Source organism: Bombus impatiens, unplaced genomic scaffold, assembly GCF_000188095.3.
Source record: "Bombus impatiens unplaced genomic scaffold, BIMP_2.2 scf_1055, whole genome shotgun sequence".
In the NCBI taxonomy this organism is placed as follows: Eukaryota; Metazoa; Arthropoda; class Insecta; order Hymenoptera; family Apidae; genus Bombus; species Bombus impatiens.
The window spans coordinates 661,859-680,498 of NT_177474.1; the positions used below are offsets into that span (position 1 = coordinate 661,859).

At 42.8% G+C, this 18,640-nt stretch overlaps 1 protein-coding gene and 1 long non-coding RNA gene across 4 annotated transcripts in view; one reads left to right on the forward strand and one right to left on the reverse strand.

Annotated features, from left to right (window-relative positions):
• Positions 1-18,640, forward strand: part of LOC112213697 — a 62,575-nt gene that overhangs the window by 24,115 nt on the left and 19,820 nt on the right. The window lies entirely within an intron of this gene.
• Positions 8,241-18,640, reverse strand: part of LOC100745873 — a 70,077-nt gene continuing 59,677 nt past the window's right edge. The window contains exons 1-5 of one of the 2 annotated variants that reach the window (XM_003493199.4): positions 12,654-13,929; positions 11,631-11,754; positions 11,402-11,552; positions 10,818-11,034; positions 8,241-9,588 (exon numbers count right to left, since the gene is read on the reverse strand). In XM_003493199.4, the coding sequence (XP_003493247.1) occupies positions 9,462-9,588; positions 10,818-11,034; positions 11,402-11,552; positions 11,631-11,754; positions 12,654-12,895 (861 nt within the window). In that variant the 5' untranslated portion in view covers positions 12,896-13,929 and the 3' untranslated portion in view covers positions 8,241-9,461. Of the gene's footprint in view, positions 9,589-10,817; positions 11,035-11,401; positions 11,553-11,630; positions 11,755-12,653; positions 13,930-18,640 lie in introns of those variants that run through there. The other variant, XM_024370888.2, reaches the window with a different exon arrangement.

The following is an 18,640-nucleotide window of genomic DNA, read 5'->3' on the forward strand; positions in this document are numbered from 1 at the left end:
AGGAAGCGTGATGCATCGCCGCAAGCTTAGCCATAATCTCTTTGTCACGATCGTGTCACCTAGTGGCTTTTGCGTACAGTCGACGTTAAACCGAAACGTTTTTAATTAAGTCTTCTACCCTCGAAACAATGCGAAAATTACGCTTCGGTGTAAGATTACCAGGAAGCAGCTTTTCGTTGCATGAATTTCTAATGACGCGGAAGAACAGGTAGGCGGCACCATTCGAATAAAGAAGGTCGTCGAATATAAAAATTTCCGCGTAAGCGGGACGTGGCACTTTCATAAAGCACGAACACGCGAAAGCGTTCCTTCTCCTTCCTCTTTCTTTTGCCGCGTTCTTCTTCGCTCCCGCTCTCCAGTTTTCACAGTCCTCCTTTTTCCTCGTTTTCGCGCGGAAATATAAATTCCGTGTAATTTCCGCAGATTAGTGCCGCGTATCCGGTGCAAACTCGCAGCTAGTATAAGTTACGGGGAACGTGCCTCGCTCTGCCGGGCAATTAACATGATCTATCGCGTAAATGTAATAACTGGCATATACCGGCCGCGTGTTTTAAGTGTTCCGTTCAGACAGCCCTGAAAATTACGATTCTCGTTATCGAGATACCGCCCAATTTTATCTTCTTCCTTTGCCGTTTCGCCTTTTCCAGAAACCGTTCCCTTTTCGATTTTACACGCGTTTGCAAGCGAAACACTGGACTTTCAATTAGTACGATCGCTCTAGTCGTATCGTACGTAGATCTCTGTTAATGGCGTTCGGTTTAGTCGTAATTTTCTCACAGTTCTCAATCGCGATAAACAATCAACGATTCGACGAAAGCATCATCGTTACACGTTCCAGCAGCGTCTTCGACAAAATGGACCAAACTATGAAAAGAAAGAAAATAAATAAAGGAAATCCTGTCGAAATGGTAGAAAGCTCGAGCGCCGCAACAGGCGGAATCAAAGGGACGATGGCCGGGATTGCTTGAGCTCGAAGAAGAAAAAGAGCGGAGAAAGAGAAAGAGAAGGAGAAGAAGAGCAAAAGGATTCGGGGAGAAGTTTGCTGAAAAATGCGAGAGATTGTTCTGGCGGCCGAGCCGCAAACATTCCGGTTCCTCCGCCCAGTTTCTCCTTTCTTTTCGTCTTTCTTTTCTCTCTCGGAAAACGTCACGACGTCGTCCAGCGTCGATGTACCGTGAAAAATTCCGGCTTCTCCGCTTCTTCGGGCAAATCGCACGGATCTTACGGCAGGTCGAGTTGGTCGCGTTGGCGAAAATTTTCTTGCCACGTCTCCGAGTCGAAGGTGGAACCGAGACGGTAGATGCCCCGTGGCGAACTAACGCGTTCAACGATTTTCCGCTGAAACTGCCGGTTTCACCGTTGAGCGATATAGTCTCGTTGGCGATTTATTTGCCGCGTACCGCTTTTCGAATCTCGCGTTATCCCACGGAATAATTACGTGGATATCTGCGATTCGTTGCTTTTCCTTCTTTCTTGTTTTGGAAAATCCAGCTGCAAGACACGCTGTTTCCTATAAGTAGTTGTTTTCAACAATTTCTACAAGCGTCGGAGCGATGGAGAACCGCGCGGAAAAGCAGAGCTTCGAGTCCTTAACCAACATTGCAATTACCTCGTGCGTGGACACAGAGCAAACCGTTTCATCCTTAAAATTTGCACGAAGAAATCGCGTCGCTAATAGGCAATTAACCCCCAAAAAACAGAGGTCGTGTCGCCACGACAGAAATGCAAATGCGATTCAGGGCACGATCGCCGTTGCGACCCGAGTGAATATCGTCGTAACTGGCCTGACTAAAAGAAGAAGGTCGGCTACCAAAAAGTGACGAGAAGGAAGAGAAAGAGAAAAATGACGGAAATAGCGAAAGAGAGAAACGAGTGGAGTACACGTATCTAGGATAAATCCGGCATTCATGCTCGTGGGGCGATATCAGCGCGAAGAACGCGTGGAGAATTTCGTTACGACGATCCAGTAGAAAAGCATGGAACTTTAGAAACGAGATAGAAAACGCGAAGGGGGAGGACAGCGACGTCGAAAGGTGCGATGGAGGCTGATTTTCTTCTTCTGTCCTTCGAGGGCCAGACTAGATTTAATTCCTCTTTTTATCTTTTTTCGTCGAGACGCGCATTTCCAACTGAGAAAGAGGAAAGCAAGATTAATGAATATTCAGGAGCACCGGAGTACAGGCAGCCTGCTGGCTGGTTCGACGAAAAAAATAGGGCAGTCACGAACCGAAGGGAAAGGTGAGAAAACGTAAAAGGACGTGGAAGAAGGGATCGAGGAAAAAGGGTAAAAGGGTGCGTGTTCCGAGGACGCTGGCGAAAATATCCTGACTTTAATGCGATTAATTTGTCAGGAACTTTATACGTATTTTAATATTCATTCGAAGGGAACATCGTGCCTTTTTCCGCCGTAGACTTTCCCGTTGCGCTGGCTCGTCGTTCCTTCTTCGCTCCTATGCGTTTTCGCGTTGCAACATCGCACGCAGCGTAGAGTAATTGGAATGAAGGGTCAGGAACGAGGTTTCTCGAACAACGAGAGACGAGGATGGCGGTATATCTGGATATATCCGGACATATCTGTACATCTGAACTTGAAAAGTCGCTAAAACTTACTTTTTGCTTATTCGAGACGACCGGTATTAAGAATATTATTGCCAACTGTCTCCTGGCAATTCATAAACCTAACTTTCGCTGCAATCAACGCCAACTTAGCTTCGCAAAGAGATTTCTATCTCCATTCAGTCTCAAGAAACAAAACAACGAAGGAAAGAAAGAAAAACGCTTGCACCCCCCAAGTTCCCCAAATTGTCCTAGAACGAAAGTAAATCGCATTGTTCCGCGAATTCTCGAGTTCGCGTGACAAGGAATAGGAAGAATCGTCCCCGAACTTTCCTTGGCTAAACATCCAAGTCACGCAGCCGAGTGTCGTGCTTTAAAGCTGAAGATTCCTCGAAAGGAAAGAAACCGAAGGTCCGAGCGATTGTGTCTCGAGAATAGTCAGCGGCGAGAGAAAAGGAAAGGCGAAAAGTGGCAGAGGATTTTGTCTTCGACGAGCTTTCCTCTTGGCCGACAGGCAACTTGCGATTCAACATGGAAAAATAAATAGAAAAGCGATTTGCAGTCCTTTCCAGTCATTTCCATCGAAGATAAGAATCTTTCACACGACGTAGTGAAATTCGAAAAGAAGATGGATACGTGGATACGTAACTTTGAAATCGTGGAGTTACGGAAGGTTAAACAAACGGAGAAATTAATCGAATTTATCGTTATACGGGAAACGGAATTTGCCAAAAGAGCCATCCGGGGAAAGTTTCTCCAGGCGAAACTATTGGCACGGTTTCCGAAAGAGCACGCGTTTCCTTAGAGCGTTCCATATTTGTTTAATTAGTCGAGCAATGATGGCACTGGGAGCACTGGGGTATTGGACACTGTAGATGGATTGCCCGGTAGGAAGCTCCGTGTGGAGTTGCTAATTAAACTCAGTACGAACTACCCTCGACTTGGACTTTCGTCGTGAGTACTGGTTTTAACGACGACAAGCCTCGTTCCGTAGAAATCCTCACGGAGAATCTATTTGCTATTTCCCTTTACCCTGTATCTGGTTTCTATTTGGTCTGCCTGGCTTCTTGAATTTTCATTTCGAACGCCTTTCTTAATTCGTCAAAGGAACTCGTTAACGGATTCTCAGCCGCGATTCGTATTATCGGGTCGTAATTTGCGTCTACGGTGGTTACACGGCGACTCTGTAATTCGAGTCTCCTTCGTTTTATAAAACGAAGAGCATCGAGCAAATCGGAAAGTGTGACACGTTCCGCGGGATGTTAACGTTGATAAAATGTATTCGATCTATTAATTATCAGACATCTAGTGCAAGATGACTGACAAAAATACAAATTACGAAAAAAAGTAGAAAATTTCGAATCGGTTCTAATTCGATGTCCAAGGAATTGAAGTTTTACCCAACAGGGTAATTAGTTTTATCCCTAACAGGATAATTAACAGTAAACTCTTCTGATAATATGATTCCTCTATCGGTCGAACCGCTATCACGGTCAAAGATCGGTAATCGGCGATATCGTGGAAATTGCGGCTGATAATTTTGGAAGGGCGGGGAATAAGTTTGAGGCAATAACAACGGGAAAAGGTTTCATAGATTATTCTATTGGAAGAATAAAAGGCAACGCTGTGGACATCTTTCGTGCTTGATCGTATAGTTTAGAATATTTCGAGGTCTAGGTGTTAGCCTAAAATAGTTTCGAATGTCAGGCATTTCGGAAATTTCATGATAAACGAGCCGCATTCCCAAGTGGCTCTCGAGTCTCGAATAACTGAGAAGTTTCGACATTTTTACGAGACTCGATGTAATTAGCGTGAAAATCGCGGTGGTAAAGGTACGTATGTATTAATGTTTGTGATTACGTATGTAGTTAATATTATATTTTACATTAGAAATATAAAAGAGGTAGTCTCTTTTAACGCGAACTCTAAAAAGGAATAACGTTGCTCTTCTTTACATATTCGTTGAACGATCAGCCTCCAAGTTCCTCTTTATTCTTTCATTTCTTCATCGTCGTCTGAACTTTTCCCCTCCATAATTTTATTTAACGCCACTTCTAGAATCGCTAGTTCGCACTTCTTCTCCCTATTCTGTACATCTTTAAAAGCACTTTCCTCCACCATCGTCAAAGGAACAAAGACGAAAAAAGCCAGACTTTTAAAAAAGGCAACGAAAAGAACCATCGAAGAAAGGGGAAAAAAACAGGAAGAAAGTAAAAAGATTAAAGGAACATCGTCGCTAGGTTCGATCTTTTCGACGTCGTTCGATTCGACGGGAAATCATCTGGCCTTCTAGCCTACTCTCCTCTCGACCGGTTGCATGCACGAACCCGTAATAATATGGATGACTTCGATGCGATTAGGAACGCAAGCTCGCCGAGGATGGCCCTTCAGAGGTGCTTACCAGGCGTTCACCTTCTCTGTTCCGCTCTTACGAGTTCGCTTGCAATATTCGAGCCTTCCTACCCGTAAGCATCCTTTCAACCTCGCCCTTGTCATTCCCTCGCCATACCGCCTTCGCGTCATCCTCCAGCCTAAAGGACTGCCAGCCCGAGAGTATCTGCCTACTTAACACAAGCACCGTGCATACATTTTTAATCGGCTCCACGTGATGCCCGACATCTTTGCGTTCATCGATCCGTGCTGAGATTCGCGCAGAGCATTTACAATTTACAGAGAATTCTCTCTATGCCGCTTTGTTCAGGTCTCCCTTTCACGTTGGACTGTTTGAACGTATGTCTGCCAGGTGCTAGTTTCGGACAAAAGTAGGAAATATTTATCGAGGCGATACTAATCTCTCGAGTGAATTTTTGTCGATCGTTTGGAGAGAGGTTTCGGAAGTTGATCTAGTTGAACTAGTGAAATGAATTTTAACGCGCGTAGAGATATTTGCGAACGTATAAGCGAAACGACAATGTTCGTTACAATACGATTAAAATTACGAATTGTAGCAGATTATTGCAGCGCAAACTCGTTCAGCTGTATTCAATTTACGTTTCCTACGATTGTCGTTTTTTGACGCTGTACAATCATTATATATCCTCGTAATAACATCTACACGGTAATTTGCATTCGCTCGATCACTACATTTATGTAAATTTAAGATTTAATTACTTTTGATAATGAACGATTGAATACAGAAATAAATTGATATCTGACGATACAAAGCATGTAATAATTAACGTCGATCGTTCATTTCTACAAACATTTTTAGTTTTAAATATTTAACGTAGAGTGTAATTCATCGATAAATTCGGTGACAAATTACACACCCTGTTTTTGAACCCTTGTCCTCTCACGTATCTCCGCGGGAAATACGGTTAAAGGAGTGCTAAGTGAAACAATCTCGGAACATCCCCTAATGGCGTTCTTTTGATTCTCTCCTCTTCTCGCGTATCTTTATATTTCTCTTTCTTATTTCGCTCTTCCTTGCCCAAGGACCGCTCGTCTCCTCTTACTATTTTCATCGCAACTTTTCATTTTTTCTCCTTCTTTCGTATATCTCGCTTCCGAAGGATTTCTTCTGTTCTACAATTCGATTTTCCCTCGCCCTTTTGCCATCCGCCATCTTTCAATTCCTCGTGCAAGCTAGACACGGTGCACGTTTAATTTCCGCCCTCTCGGTTCGACTGTACGCTCGGAGGTCGCAGAAACGCGAAAGGACCTGGTAAACGATAACGACGAGTATATCTTATAATTCTGCGAGGTTGCACCAACTTGAGTTTCGTCGCTCGAACTTCCGCCTAATTGTTCCATCAAATATTATCCATATCCATAGGTACCGTGACCACGTATTACCAAAATTGTTACGTATCCGATCTCTTATTACGACGTAACGCTTCGTTTTACGAATTTTTCGATCGATAGGCGATCGAACGAACGAAGAAACGAACGACCGAAGAAACGAACGACCGAATAAAGACTTTGTTCGTTCGTTCTTTTTCGTTCCATTAATGCGAATGAAATTTATGTTCGTAGAAACGTAACGATAAATGCAAATCTGATTCGCGTTGTGCGTATCCGAGCGCACAGTCGCTGAACTTTTTTAACTGCAGCCCCGATACAAAGTAAAATTACGTGGATAGAGAAAACCTGCAAGGGGTAAGTCAGTTTTAATACTTTGAAAGCGTTTAACGTAACGCCGCAAACAGAAGATTAACGTAAAATTATGTAATGTATATAATCGGGTCGCTTTCTCGTTCGAACTCGCGATTCTTAAGTACTTCGTTACTCAACGAGTAGTTAAGTAATTATTACATCGTCCTTACACGAGCCTATTAAAACTTGCTAATTTAACACCGTTCCCTTATAAAAGACTCCGAAGAAATTTCTCCTATAATCGTCGTAAGAATGCAATTCGCGGATTTGTTAAATACGATATCTTTTATTCCTCGCAAATTATGATTCTTGTCACTTGCCGATTCGTCGATATTAGTTAGCAAATTGTCATACGGAAAGATCTTGAATTACAAAAGTCTATCGTTAGCCCGGTAAAAAAAGAGACAACTATTCTAAAAAATAAGCACCAGCTACTCGTTGAGAAAATTCTGACGAGCTCCCTTTAAGTCTTAGGGGGTCACGCAGTCGACTAAACGAACATAATAGCGAAATTCGAGCCGTTGCAGAAGGTTCGTGGCAATTATCATCGTGAAAGGTAAGGGCAAACGCGAGGCGTTTCGTCTCGAGGGCAGAACGCTGCTGGACGTAAAATTTCTTTAATCTGGCGAAGTAACGCGCGAAGAGTCGGTCGCACGCGGCCGTAGAATTCTTCGTTTCGCTAAGTTGGTAACAATTAGTAGTTAGTAAGCCCCGAGAGCTGGGTCGTATTCTCCGGCAGCAACGATTATTGCGGGCCTGGCAATGGTACTAACGATGCGTACGCAAACTTTACATTTATCGTTATTGTGCCTCGTCAACCCGCCGTGCCAGCTGTTCTACACTTCCGTAGCCACTCCTTTCTTTTGTTCCTGACGCTAGTGCCGGTTTTTCTCTATTCCGTTTTCTTCTTTATCTTTAAGTTCTTCTTTTAACGGATCCCATACGTTGTCTCGCTATAATACTCTTTCACGATCGTTACGACCGTCGATTTTGTTCTCTTCTATTCTTTAATTCTATAGCTACTACATAATTTCTTTTATTCTTACAGTTAGCTCTCGCGATTGTCTTCGTTTTCTGATCGTTCTTGCTTTTAATCGTCAATCTTCCTTGCAATGGATATCAAGTTTCTCCTCCCACTCTTGGTGCTTATTATTCCTTTTTCTTTATCGTTTTTTTTTTTACTCCTACGGGTACTTACTTCTTTCATCAAGTCATTTTTCTTCTCAGTTTTCTTCATCTTTTCACGTTTACGTCGATGGATATGTTTCATTCTTTTCTTTATGGCCGCTTCCTTTTATCCTTTGCTCGTTTCCAGGGCTATTTTATGTTTATGCTATCTGTTTTCGCAAATGCTTCACTTCTCCGCGATTCCTTTTCCTCGGGGGATATCCAATTTTTCTATTTTCCGTTTTTATCGATCATTACCTTCGCTGAAAGCTATTTCCTATTATTACTCTTCCGAGCCTCGGAACGGAGCAACCGAAAACACCGAAGATCTATCAAATTCTTTCTTATTCTTTAGCATTCTACAACAATGAACAGTCGGTTAAACGGTTCAGGTTTTGTGCGATTAAATAGCATCTTTCCGTGTGACTTCAAAATTTTAATATTTTCCATACAATGTAAAATTATCTTCGTTAATACAGTGTCAAGAAACTGATTCCTCGTTGCTAAGGTATTAAATAACAATGTTGTGTGTTAGAATATTCTATATTCAAATGTTATTTCATTCAACATACGTAAATTTTTCAATCTGTCAGAGACTGAACGAAATCTCTTTATGAATCGTAGTATATAACTTAAATAGGAACAGCGATTCGTTATTGCAATTAAATATTATTCTTGCACATACGAAAGAAATACGTATAAATAGGAACATTTTAGGAAGAGCCAGATAGAACGATCTCTATAAATATCGATAACTTGTACAAAAGCGCTCATAGAATAAACATGAAATGATCTTCTTTATTCTAGAATCTCTTTGATCAGAGGTATGGCTGAGATTAATAAACGTAATACCAGTTTGAGTCTTTATTACAATATGAATATGAATTCGATAAAAGCTTATCTTTTAAGACATACCTTTTTTCAATATTTAGTTTTATTCGCTATTCCACAGGATTCACCGTTCCTTTCAGGTTCAGGCACAAATCACCGCGATAAATACATTTTCACCATCAACGAAAAACGTAAGTGGTAAAACCTCGTTTCTTCAAATGGTTCAAAATGTATCTTAAAAAAGATTTTGCATAGGAATCGTTCTACCTGGTAGATTACCGAGTCAACCTATCGAGCAAATTGTTAACTTTCTCACAGTGTAGTACGAGAGAAAGTTAGGCAAACCATGGAATACGATACCGTAACGCTGTACTATAACGCCCAATCAGAAACCAAACACCGATCAATTCCGTTTTCTGAAAATTACTTAATTTTAATGTTAGAACGAGTAATTGTTCATCTGCATAGAAATCATAACCGAATTGTTAACACTCATTAGGTAGGAGCGGCCGATGTTACAAATTTTTACATCTGGCTCGACGAATCAAAGAAATAGTTTGTTAGTCGTTCCCTTTAGCCTTCTTCGTCGTTCTACTGCACTATGAAGGAATTCGGTTAACAAAAGTATCACACAAACGCGATTATGTTACGGTGCAACAAAGAATTTCCGATTTCCTTTAACGCATTCCCGATCCCCTGAAACCGATCTTCGACACTCCTATCTAAAATGCGATAAAACTCAAGATCGGAGGTGGCGAACACGGCAGTTGCGTGGAATTTCGAAGAGGGGATGAAAAAAGTCGAGGAACGTGTCAGTTTTTCTGTGGTTTTATCAGCCGGCTGGCCGGGGGTGGTAATTTGTTGAAGCCAGCGTTGTCGAAGACCGGAAGCAGATCCCTGACTCTTTGTCCAGCACCGACGGCTGCCAGCTCGAGCCATCTGAAACGATGGCGGCTCTTGTTGAAAAACGAACCGCTTCATACTCGATTTTTATTACTTTCCGGGCAGCAAGGACTCTAACAGCTTTCGTGCTAGTAACGTTAAACTCCGAATTGGCAGAATAATGATTTAGTTCGATTAATTGGACAGTGTATCGTGCGTAGCGCTGTAAGACAAGTTCGGCGAGTTTCAATTAAAGATGGAACGTGCCGTGTTTTAGTAAGTGCGGGTTAAATATAGGCAATATATTTGATGTTATACAAGGCGGGCAAAGATGTCAAACGTTTGATGGACTTTTTGAAGAAACGCGACTACACGAAATCACGCTTATCCAACCATACTTCCACGCTACAGAGTCTATAGGACGTCGTAGTTATTATTTCGACGTAAAAGCGACGGAGGATATATCGTCGAATGAACCAAGTTTAGACTGAAACTTAGATATCCGCTTTCAGTTTCAGCGATACGCGGTCGCTTTGTCTCCCTTCGAGCAGAAACAAACGGAGATTTCGATGCCGCGGTTATTTTCGGCATTTCCAATTTACGCTTTAGAATCGAATAGCTAAAGCGCGGCTTTTACGATTCCATAAACGCGACGCGTATTTCACCAGGCGATACGGTTGTCTATTTTCCGTCGACCTAATAATCTCGCGTCTGATAAACGGCTAAACTCGTGAACAACGCCGTTCCGAAGTATCGTCGTCTTTGATGAAACGTACCAGACACGATAATTGACGTTTGGCGGATTAACGTCTGCCATCTGCATGCATAAAGTCTGGTTTAATTGGTGAGAGGGTTTTAATGTTAATCGCGTTACTCGGTCGAACGATCGATTGCTCTTTAAGAGCAACGAATAAATTAAATTGCCGGACATACTAAAGAAAATGGTTAATTCGTTAATTTCCGTTTCCGTCGACGCATATCGTAATTTTGTTCATTTTCATCGTAACAACGCGCGAGGAAATTTGTATTACCCAATTGCAACTGGATAAACTTTATACAAATATATTCGATATCTGAAAAAAGAAAGGGCATGATTGGCGGACGCACGATGCGGCGTGTAATGAATCAAAGGGCCAATTAAAAGCACCAACACAGAAAGAAAATTAATCGGGCGAGAGCGGAAACAAGGGAGTGAAAAGCGGCAACTCCGATAAACTGAAATTGATTCGGAATGACGCGGGAAAGCGTATCGCGAGCATATGCAAGCACACACATTCGTTTCCCACCTGTTGTTTTTGTATTTGGCCAGGGGCTGAGCAGCTGGATGGGGAGTTTCGGTGGGGAAATATGTGGCTCCATAAAAATCCAGTCCACGGCTGAGCAGCGTCGAGGTCTCTTCCACGCTAGCCAGGGTAACCCTTATAACGGGTGGCCCCGTGTAAATCGTCGCAGGCTCGTTCTGGCTGTGAGCGTCGCTTTTCAACTTGTCGTTGATCGCTTTCACTAATTCGCAAAGCAGACACCGGGTCAGCGGACACGCGGTTTGGCAAATGACCGGTGAAAGAGGGGAAATTAATTCGATCAGGAACGATCCAGGCAAACGCCTGGAATTAATGTAATCGATCGCGTTAAGCCCGTGATTTCCGTGTCATTGTACGAGCGCTTCTTTGCGCGTTCCGACCGATATGAAAATCGACGGGATCGATATGGAAACCGACTCGAAAAGTATTCACGATCCAACAAATCGATCCGATATAAATCGACGATACCGCGTAGGTAAATCCGTGGCGCGAAAAATTTCGAAAGATCCGACGTATCGTCGTATCGCGATGACGAGCGTAGCGACGATGATATCGCGGAAAATACTCACGAACAGTGCCCGTGTTGAGAGGTAGCCGCGTAATTTCGACTATAGACCGGTACTTGTAGAGAGCGTGTCTAATATCCTCCTCGGGTAATTCTTCAGGTACGTCCAAAACGTAGACGGTGAACGTCTTCGCCGGTCTACAGGGTATAGCGACCTGCGTTCATGAATACGAAACGTCGTATTTAGAGGCGTTCTGAAGAGAAGGGTCCTTTGTGTACCGAAAGATAAGTACCTTCTTGTAGAAGCGTGCCCCGGTGACTTTGTGGAAGCCCTTTTTGTAGACCGCCTGAAAATCGTCGATGTTGCTGAACTTGAAGAGTATACCGGTGGCCGTTTTCGTCAAGGAGAACGCGCCACTGTAATGCAAAACGACAACCACGCTTTATCTCCTATCTCTCTTTCCTCTTCTGCTCTCCGTCTGTTCTTCGTCTCCCTTTTTCCTCCAATTTGCCCATTTTATTACAATTTTCTCGGCTACTCGGTTTGTTCAACCTCCGTACTATTGTATCTCCAAACAATTTAATGGATCGATTAAATTTAATAAATTAATCAATTGGTCATCCATCGAAATGGAAACGTCGAAGGCAACGAGAATTTCAATTAAATCGTCGTCGTACTGGCTTGCCTCCGTTTAGAATTAACGAGAGACTCCCTTCGCCCTCCTATCTGTTGTGATTTACGCGTGCCGAATCATTAGAGACATTTCAAACAGTACGATACACCATTTTACCGATAGTGTACGCTTATAAACCTTTACGTGAAACGAAAATTTATCGCGTAACGAAGTCGTAGCTTTATTTGTCGATATTACCCAACAGATACATCGAAATGCTATTAGACAACGAAGTGACTTATATCGATAAGATCCAATTGAATTAGTAAAAATGAAGATTTATCTTTTCGAGATTGGTTCTTAATCGAAATTCGAAAGTTTAATCGAATTGCTAAAAAGCCATGCCTTGCAGTTTTATAAATCGAAGATTGAAAAGTCCCGACCCATGAAAAGTCCAAAATCCTCTAGTTTTAGAAATGTAAAACTACGTAACTTGAAGTTACGATTTAAAAAAATTTAAGACATTCTGATCATTAAAAGTGCTAGAAAATGTCATTTGGAGACTTGAAATATCCCAACTGGGGAAACCGCGACATGTCCACCGAAACTTTCTATAAACAAATTTCTACCACAGCTTCGTATAGGATTTTACAAGGAAAGCTAACGATTACGGCAATAAAAAGGAATCTGCGTGAACCTCACCGAAAATTCATCTTCTCGCATATAGTGGCTGCCTTCTCGATGCTGAGCTCGTGGCTCGGTGTCAACAAAAAGGCACCCTTGGTGAGAAAGTCGGTCTCGCTGATCTCGGAATCGGTGTCCTGATCCTGCCAGTCACCGGAGTCTCGTCGACTATCCTGATTCAATCGGGACAGAGAGCTATTTTTCGACGCGGACATGTCGTTTTCGCACGTGGCACTGCCATCCTGTCCTCTCTGAGACATCTTTTATAGGGCGTCGAAGGTGGGATCGGCTGGCTCACGATCGAACGTAACCCGTTACGCGAGATCGACTCCTTGTAAGACACGTTCTCGACGCACTGTCGAACAGTTACGCATCGATACGCTCCTTTTATACAGAGCGCAAGCTCTATGATCGCTAATCGTCGATCGTTCTGCCCACGATCTTGCGGCGATCTTAGACAGATGGGCTTGTTCGAAAAAGGGGAGTCGTTAAGCGTCGACGAATGAAGTTTGATGGATGGTCGAGACGTTTTTCTTTCGAGGATGCGGATGTAATAAAGAGTAACGCGAAATCGAAGAGAGGAGAGATGTTCCGGGGTGGAGATAGAGAAAGATCGACTGGATGTTGGAAAGTACAGCAATCAGAATAAATATAGATAAAATAGAGACGAAGTATCGGGCGTGCGATGAGCAGGAACGTACCAAAGTTATAACGAAGTTTACTACTAGAACTACCAACCTATATTATATACCGAAGCATAATTAAACTAACAGAGGGGCAATAATTTTAACTACCGAATTAACGTTCTCTGTATCGTAGCAAACCAACGAGGATAAACGACGCGATAAAAAGTTGTAGTTGATTAAGTTAAAGAAATAGGGGACAGTGTTAACTCGGATCAAGGCTAATTATCTCCAAGACGCTTTAGATACGTGGGCAGAGCTATTACCTACGTTATTATAAATTATGGAAGAAGCGATACAGTATATACGTTTGCGTATATCGAAATTAGTTAATTTATCGTGAAACAGCGTTCTTCTATTAATCAAATATTCTGCCTGTTTATGGTAGAGTGCGTGACATGTCATTTAACACCTACCACGGAATATACGTATGTACACGCCCGACACGTTTAAATCAATTTTTGCATGCATCATTAACTAAATGATGATGCATTGCTTCCATCCACCTCCCATACACTTTTTTTAATGACCTTCTATCGTATAGAAAACACGTCGATAAATATCCCCTAGCTAGCGCAAGAAACCATTTTAAGCGTAAGATGGAATTCCTAGCTGCGCGTTCCAAATTTTCATTTCTATTCGCGTTTAGCGATATTTCGAACGACAGTGTCCCTCTTTCTTCGACCAGATGTATTTTGATTCTCGGTAATCGAACTTTGCCAACTATCGGTACCAAAAACGTTATAATCATACTCGAACTTTTCTGAACTTGCGAATTCTGAACTTATGAAACTCTCGAACTCTTGTTAAACTTTATTACGAACTTTAGCGAAACTTGGAGTGCTTGTAACTAACGCGAAGATCGGTCGAATGAAAGACAGAAATTAACAGAAGTGGTTCGTTACACGCTCCTCGAGTTTAAGATACAATGGCCAACTTTACATACGGTAAATTTTCTGTATATTTAATCACGAGACAGCTTCTCAAATGAAACGCTTACGTACTAGAATTTTTACATTCTTTCGCTCTGCTTAAGCTTCGTTCTACTTAATTTCCTTGTAACATCCACTTAATCAAAGACCTGTCGTTTCTTAGTTTTTCACTGGAATCGACGATTCCAGCGACGCTTAAGATCATCCGACATTCGTTTAAACAGATCGTCGTCCGAACGATGCCGAGACCGATCGTTGAGTCGATTGAAATTTCACTCAAGCCGAGCAACAATAAGATGGAAACCGAAAGCGCCAATTAATACGGCTTCATCGATCTCTCTAGCGACAATGGTGCCAGGCTGGTACACAAAGATGCAAACAAGCATGTACACGAGACAGAGCATGTACAGAGCGAGAGGGTGTTTGGCAAAAGACGTGAGAAACCGAGAGAGAGAGAGAGAGGAGGAGAAACGTGCGAATCGCACGTTCAGAAGCTTCATTTGAATTGAAATCAAGAGAGCCTCGGCTTCTGGCAGGATATTCCGGCGACTGACTGCGACAAAGCGGCGAGATGCATCGATTTGCACTAATTATCGGCTCGGTAATTGCCGTGAACAAGATCGCGATTCATCGAGCCATTGCTGCTGGAGATCGAACCGATCGATCGTTAAATCTGGCGTTAATGAAATGGAATAAACGTGCGTGGATGAAAGTACTCGACTGCATTGTGCCATCGCAGAGGCTCTTCGCTTAAGAATCAAGAGTCCTAAGTCTCGCAAAGTCCTTTGAAGTTACGAGTGACACTTAAGATAACGAATGTACTTAAAGAGAGGAGAATTGCGAAAATCGGATTACTTATGCCGTTTTATGCCGCGTACCATATTTGATATTACATGATTCGTGCGAAAATTAAAAGGCGCCATCGTATTGTATTACTACCAGAAAGAACCGATAAATTATCAACGATAACCAAATAATTAATCACGATACTATTAATTTTCTCTCACGATACTATAAATTAAACGCGATGCATATACCACGCGATATTACATTTTTGTTATAATTAATACGAAATCCTACAAACGAAAAGATCGCGAACGTGCCACGGCCATTAATTCGGAAATGTTCGATTTGCGAAATCGTCGAGTCACAGCCGGTCTAATGGAATTCATTATGCACGGAGACTATTCTTATTGCATCCAGGCTAATAATGATTTATGGTAACACTCGGTATCCACAACGACCATCTGTTACCGGTGCGTTTCGCGGTGCACGACGCAAGATGTGCAATAAACTTCGCCGCGAAACTAAATTGCTGCCGTATTATGCGGCCGCGTTTCGATTTAATGACTGCGTCTCGCAACGATTCGAAACAGCGAAAACAGCCAACGTTGCCCGAAATCTGTAACGCTCTGTTCGTTCGCCATTGAATCGCTTAACGTCCGGAACAACATTTATGGTGGTAGTCGATCGTGCTTCGACGATAATATCGGTCCTGCGAATATCGTACCGGGAGATATCGTTATCTCCTGTACTTTGTCGTTCGATGATCTTTTTTATTTTTTTATTTCAATTTGTCATCTTTTATTTCAGTTACAAACGAAATTTGCGCGACACTTTGTAACTTTCGGAACAATCTGGAAACAATCCGGATATAAAACTAACTTAGTCGATCAATTGGTTCGCGACGAAGCGCGAAGCGAAGCGATGGTTACTCACCCCGTAATTTCCACGCGACGAGCACTTAACACGATTTTTTCTGCTGGATTCGATCGAACGTGGCGCGCATCTGTTCCCCAATCACGAACTGGGGCGGCACGGCCGATTTGGTAATTTCGAATCAATTATTATCGATCGGAGCGCTCGCAAATTCCCAGTCGGTATTGGCAAAGGGCGCACCAGATTACCAGGGCAAACGGCCGTAACGCGGTCAGCATAATCCAACTAAAAACGAATATGTATCGGCATCAGGTGGAAATTGTCGCGAAGCCGGACGTCGATTGTTCGTTGCTTGAGCGACGATCGTTTACAGTTACAGCAAGACAGAAACACGATTATGCCGTTAGCCAGCTGCAACCTAGTCCTTCCACGATGTATTTCGCTTTCGCGCAGTTTCGTTTTCCTGTTGTCGCCCGATGCATTCGATTTCTACCACGACCCAATCAATTTTACTATCGTTTACGTTACTTTTTCGCGTTTCGCCGGATGCTGGGCCGAAGATTACATCGCGCTCGGCGTTGCTAATTGTACACGGTCGAGAATAATTTGCAAAACGAATGGATGAGAATCAGTCGCACCGAAAATATCCTCTATCCGACCGATTCTCTATTGTTGTTCCTTCTCTGGTTCGTTCCACGACTGTGAACTTTTTTAGCAATTTCACGACCCAATTCAGGAACGAAGTACGTACTAGAACGCAATTACGATTTGCTTTTGAACAAGGACCATAATCGGCCATCGTGGTTGGCGATAATTCACCGGAAATCAACGAAACCTGTTCATCGATAATATGTCCTTGTATTATCGATAATGCAGCCACACTATACTACGGTCGGTCGATACGTGTAGGCGGCCAATCAACAACTTACTTTTTCAGTAAAGACGCAAGGAGAGGCGTGGGCGCTTAATTGGATGATTGGGTCCGACGATATATCATCGATAAATTGGCGTAAACAGAATGAAAGATAAAAAAAAAAGGGAGAAAGAACGGAGGATCGTTGGATTCTTCTCGGTATCGGATCTTATTGTTTCGAGTGGAGACTGGTTTGGTATATGAAACGCGAAAGGGAAGCAGCCTAAAAATTTACAACGTGTACGTTGGCTAGACGAAGGCACGCGCGAAGGATTTAATTGAAATTGGATATCAATGCATGTTGGATTCAATGCAACATAGAAATTATGTTTTCTTAATTATCGTGACTGAATCTTTTGATTAATTGCCTGCGAAAGCCAGGCGCTTATGGATGTGCGTGCAGAAAGCAATCATAAGTCGTCGGCATATAAATCTATAAAATATAATAATCGGAATATACAACTTTGAGTTGCACACAGTTAAGGTAATCAACGTTTCATGGGATAATGTCTATTCGCAGTGGTGAAATTGTTCGTCGTGGAAACTCGTTTACATCGCATTGTTGATTTTGTTTGCTCGTGGCATGCATGCATCCAAGTTCGATCCGGAAAACATCAGAATGCGCATATATTTCGCGCTTCGCTTTTCGAAAAATGATCATCGAGTGAAAAGACCGAAATTCAACAGGCCAGGAGGGAAATATATCGATGGATTTGCCTCTCGCGAATAATTGAAATTCGGGTGACAATTTTGGGATCTTGAAATTTCGAAATTCGAATATATAAACAGTTTCTTTTTTCACGTTTGACACGATAACTGACAGAATAAAGCGTATAATATTCTTGTCGGCTTTCGTATTCAATTTTTCTATATCCTTTTAGCTGCCTGTTTTTCTCTCTGTCCGAGTAGAATTTCGTTCAGTATTGTTTCGAACCTTGCGATCAACGATCGATATTCTAGCCTGATCGGAAAGTTCCGTCGTCAAGGGATAAAAGATAACGAGTAGCCCAAGATCTTTCCCTTCCTTCGATTCGTTCGATCTTAAACGACACCTGTCTCAGAATGGAACCTTACCACCTCGTTCCTATTGTTCCTTTCGGGAGGGAGTCGAGAATAATCGCGAAAGAGGGTCGAAGAACCATCCCTCGATTAGTCGTGATCCTCGAATCGACACGCAGCCATTAGCAGCGGCGATGAACGTTCCTTCGAATCGAGCGGTAAGAGTCGAGCATTCGTCATCGAAAAATAGTGGGCCAAGAGGGTGACGGTGATGACGAGCACGAGGGTGACAAACGTTCGTTTTTGACGACCGCGCGTCACAGATGAACGCAGCGTGACTGCCGCTTTGAAACGGGGATGAATCGTAATTGGACGGAAATGGAATTCGGATAGTGCAGTCCTCGCCACTGCGACGGAACGAGAGAGCGAGAAATATCTATACGTATGTATATATATACACACACACGCGCACGCACGCACACACGTTATATATATAACGGAGATAGCGAAACAGAGAAACTAATAGACAGAGCGTGCTAGGCTGAGAAGTGACCAGAAAGAGAAGTAGATAGTCGACTGAGAGAGGGAGAGAACGATGGAACGTTAGGGGTTGGCGGCAGGGGGTGAAAAGGCCGACGCCACTGGCCTGTAACTCTATGCTTCTCTGAGCTCCGATCAATAGACGCGGTACAACATCGAACCGAACGCAGCTGGCTAAAATAGTCCGTACAAGTTGCACGCAGCAGCCGCCAGGCAGTTTTCAAAAAAGAAAAAAAATCCTCGTCTATACAGCTTGCGTTCGATAGGGAGTGGGGAGAG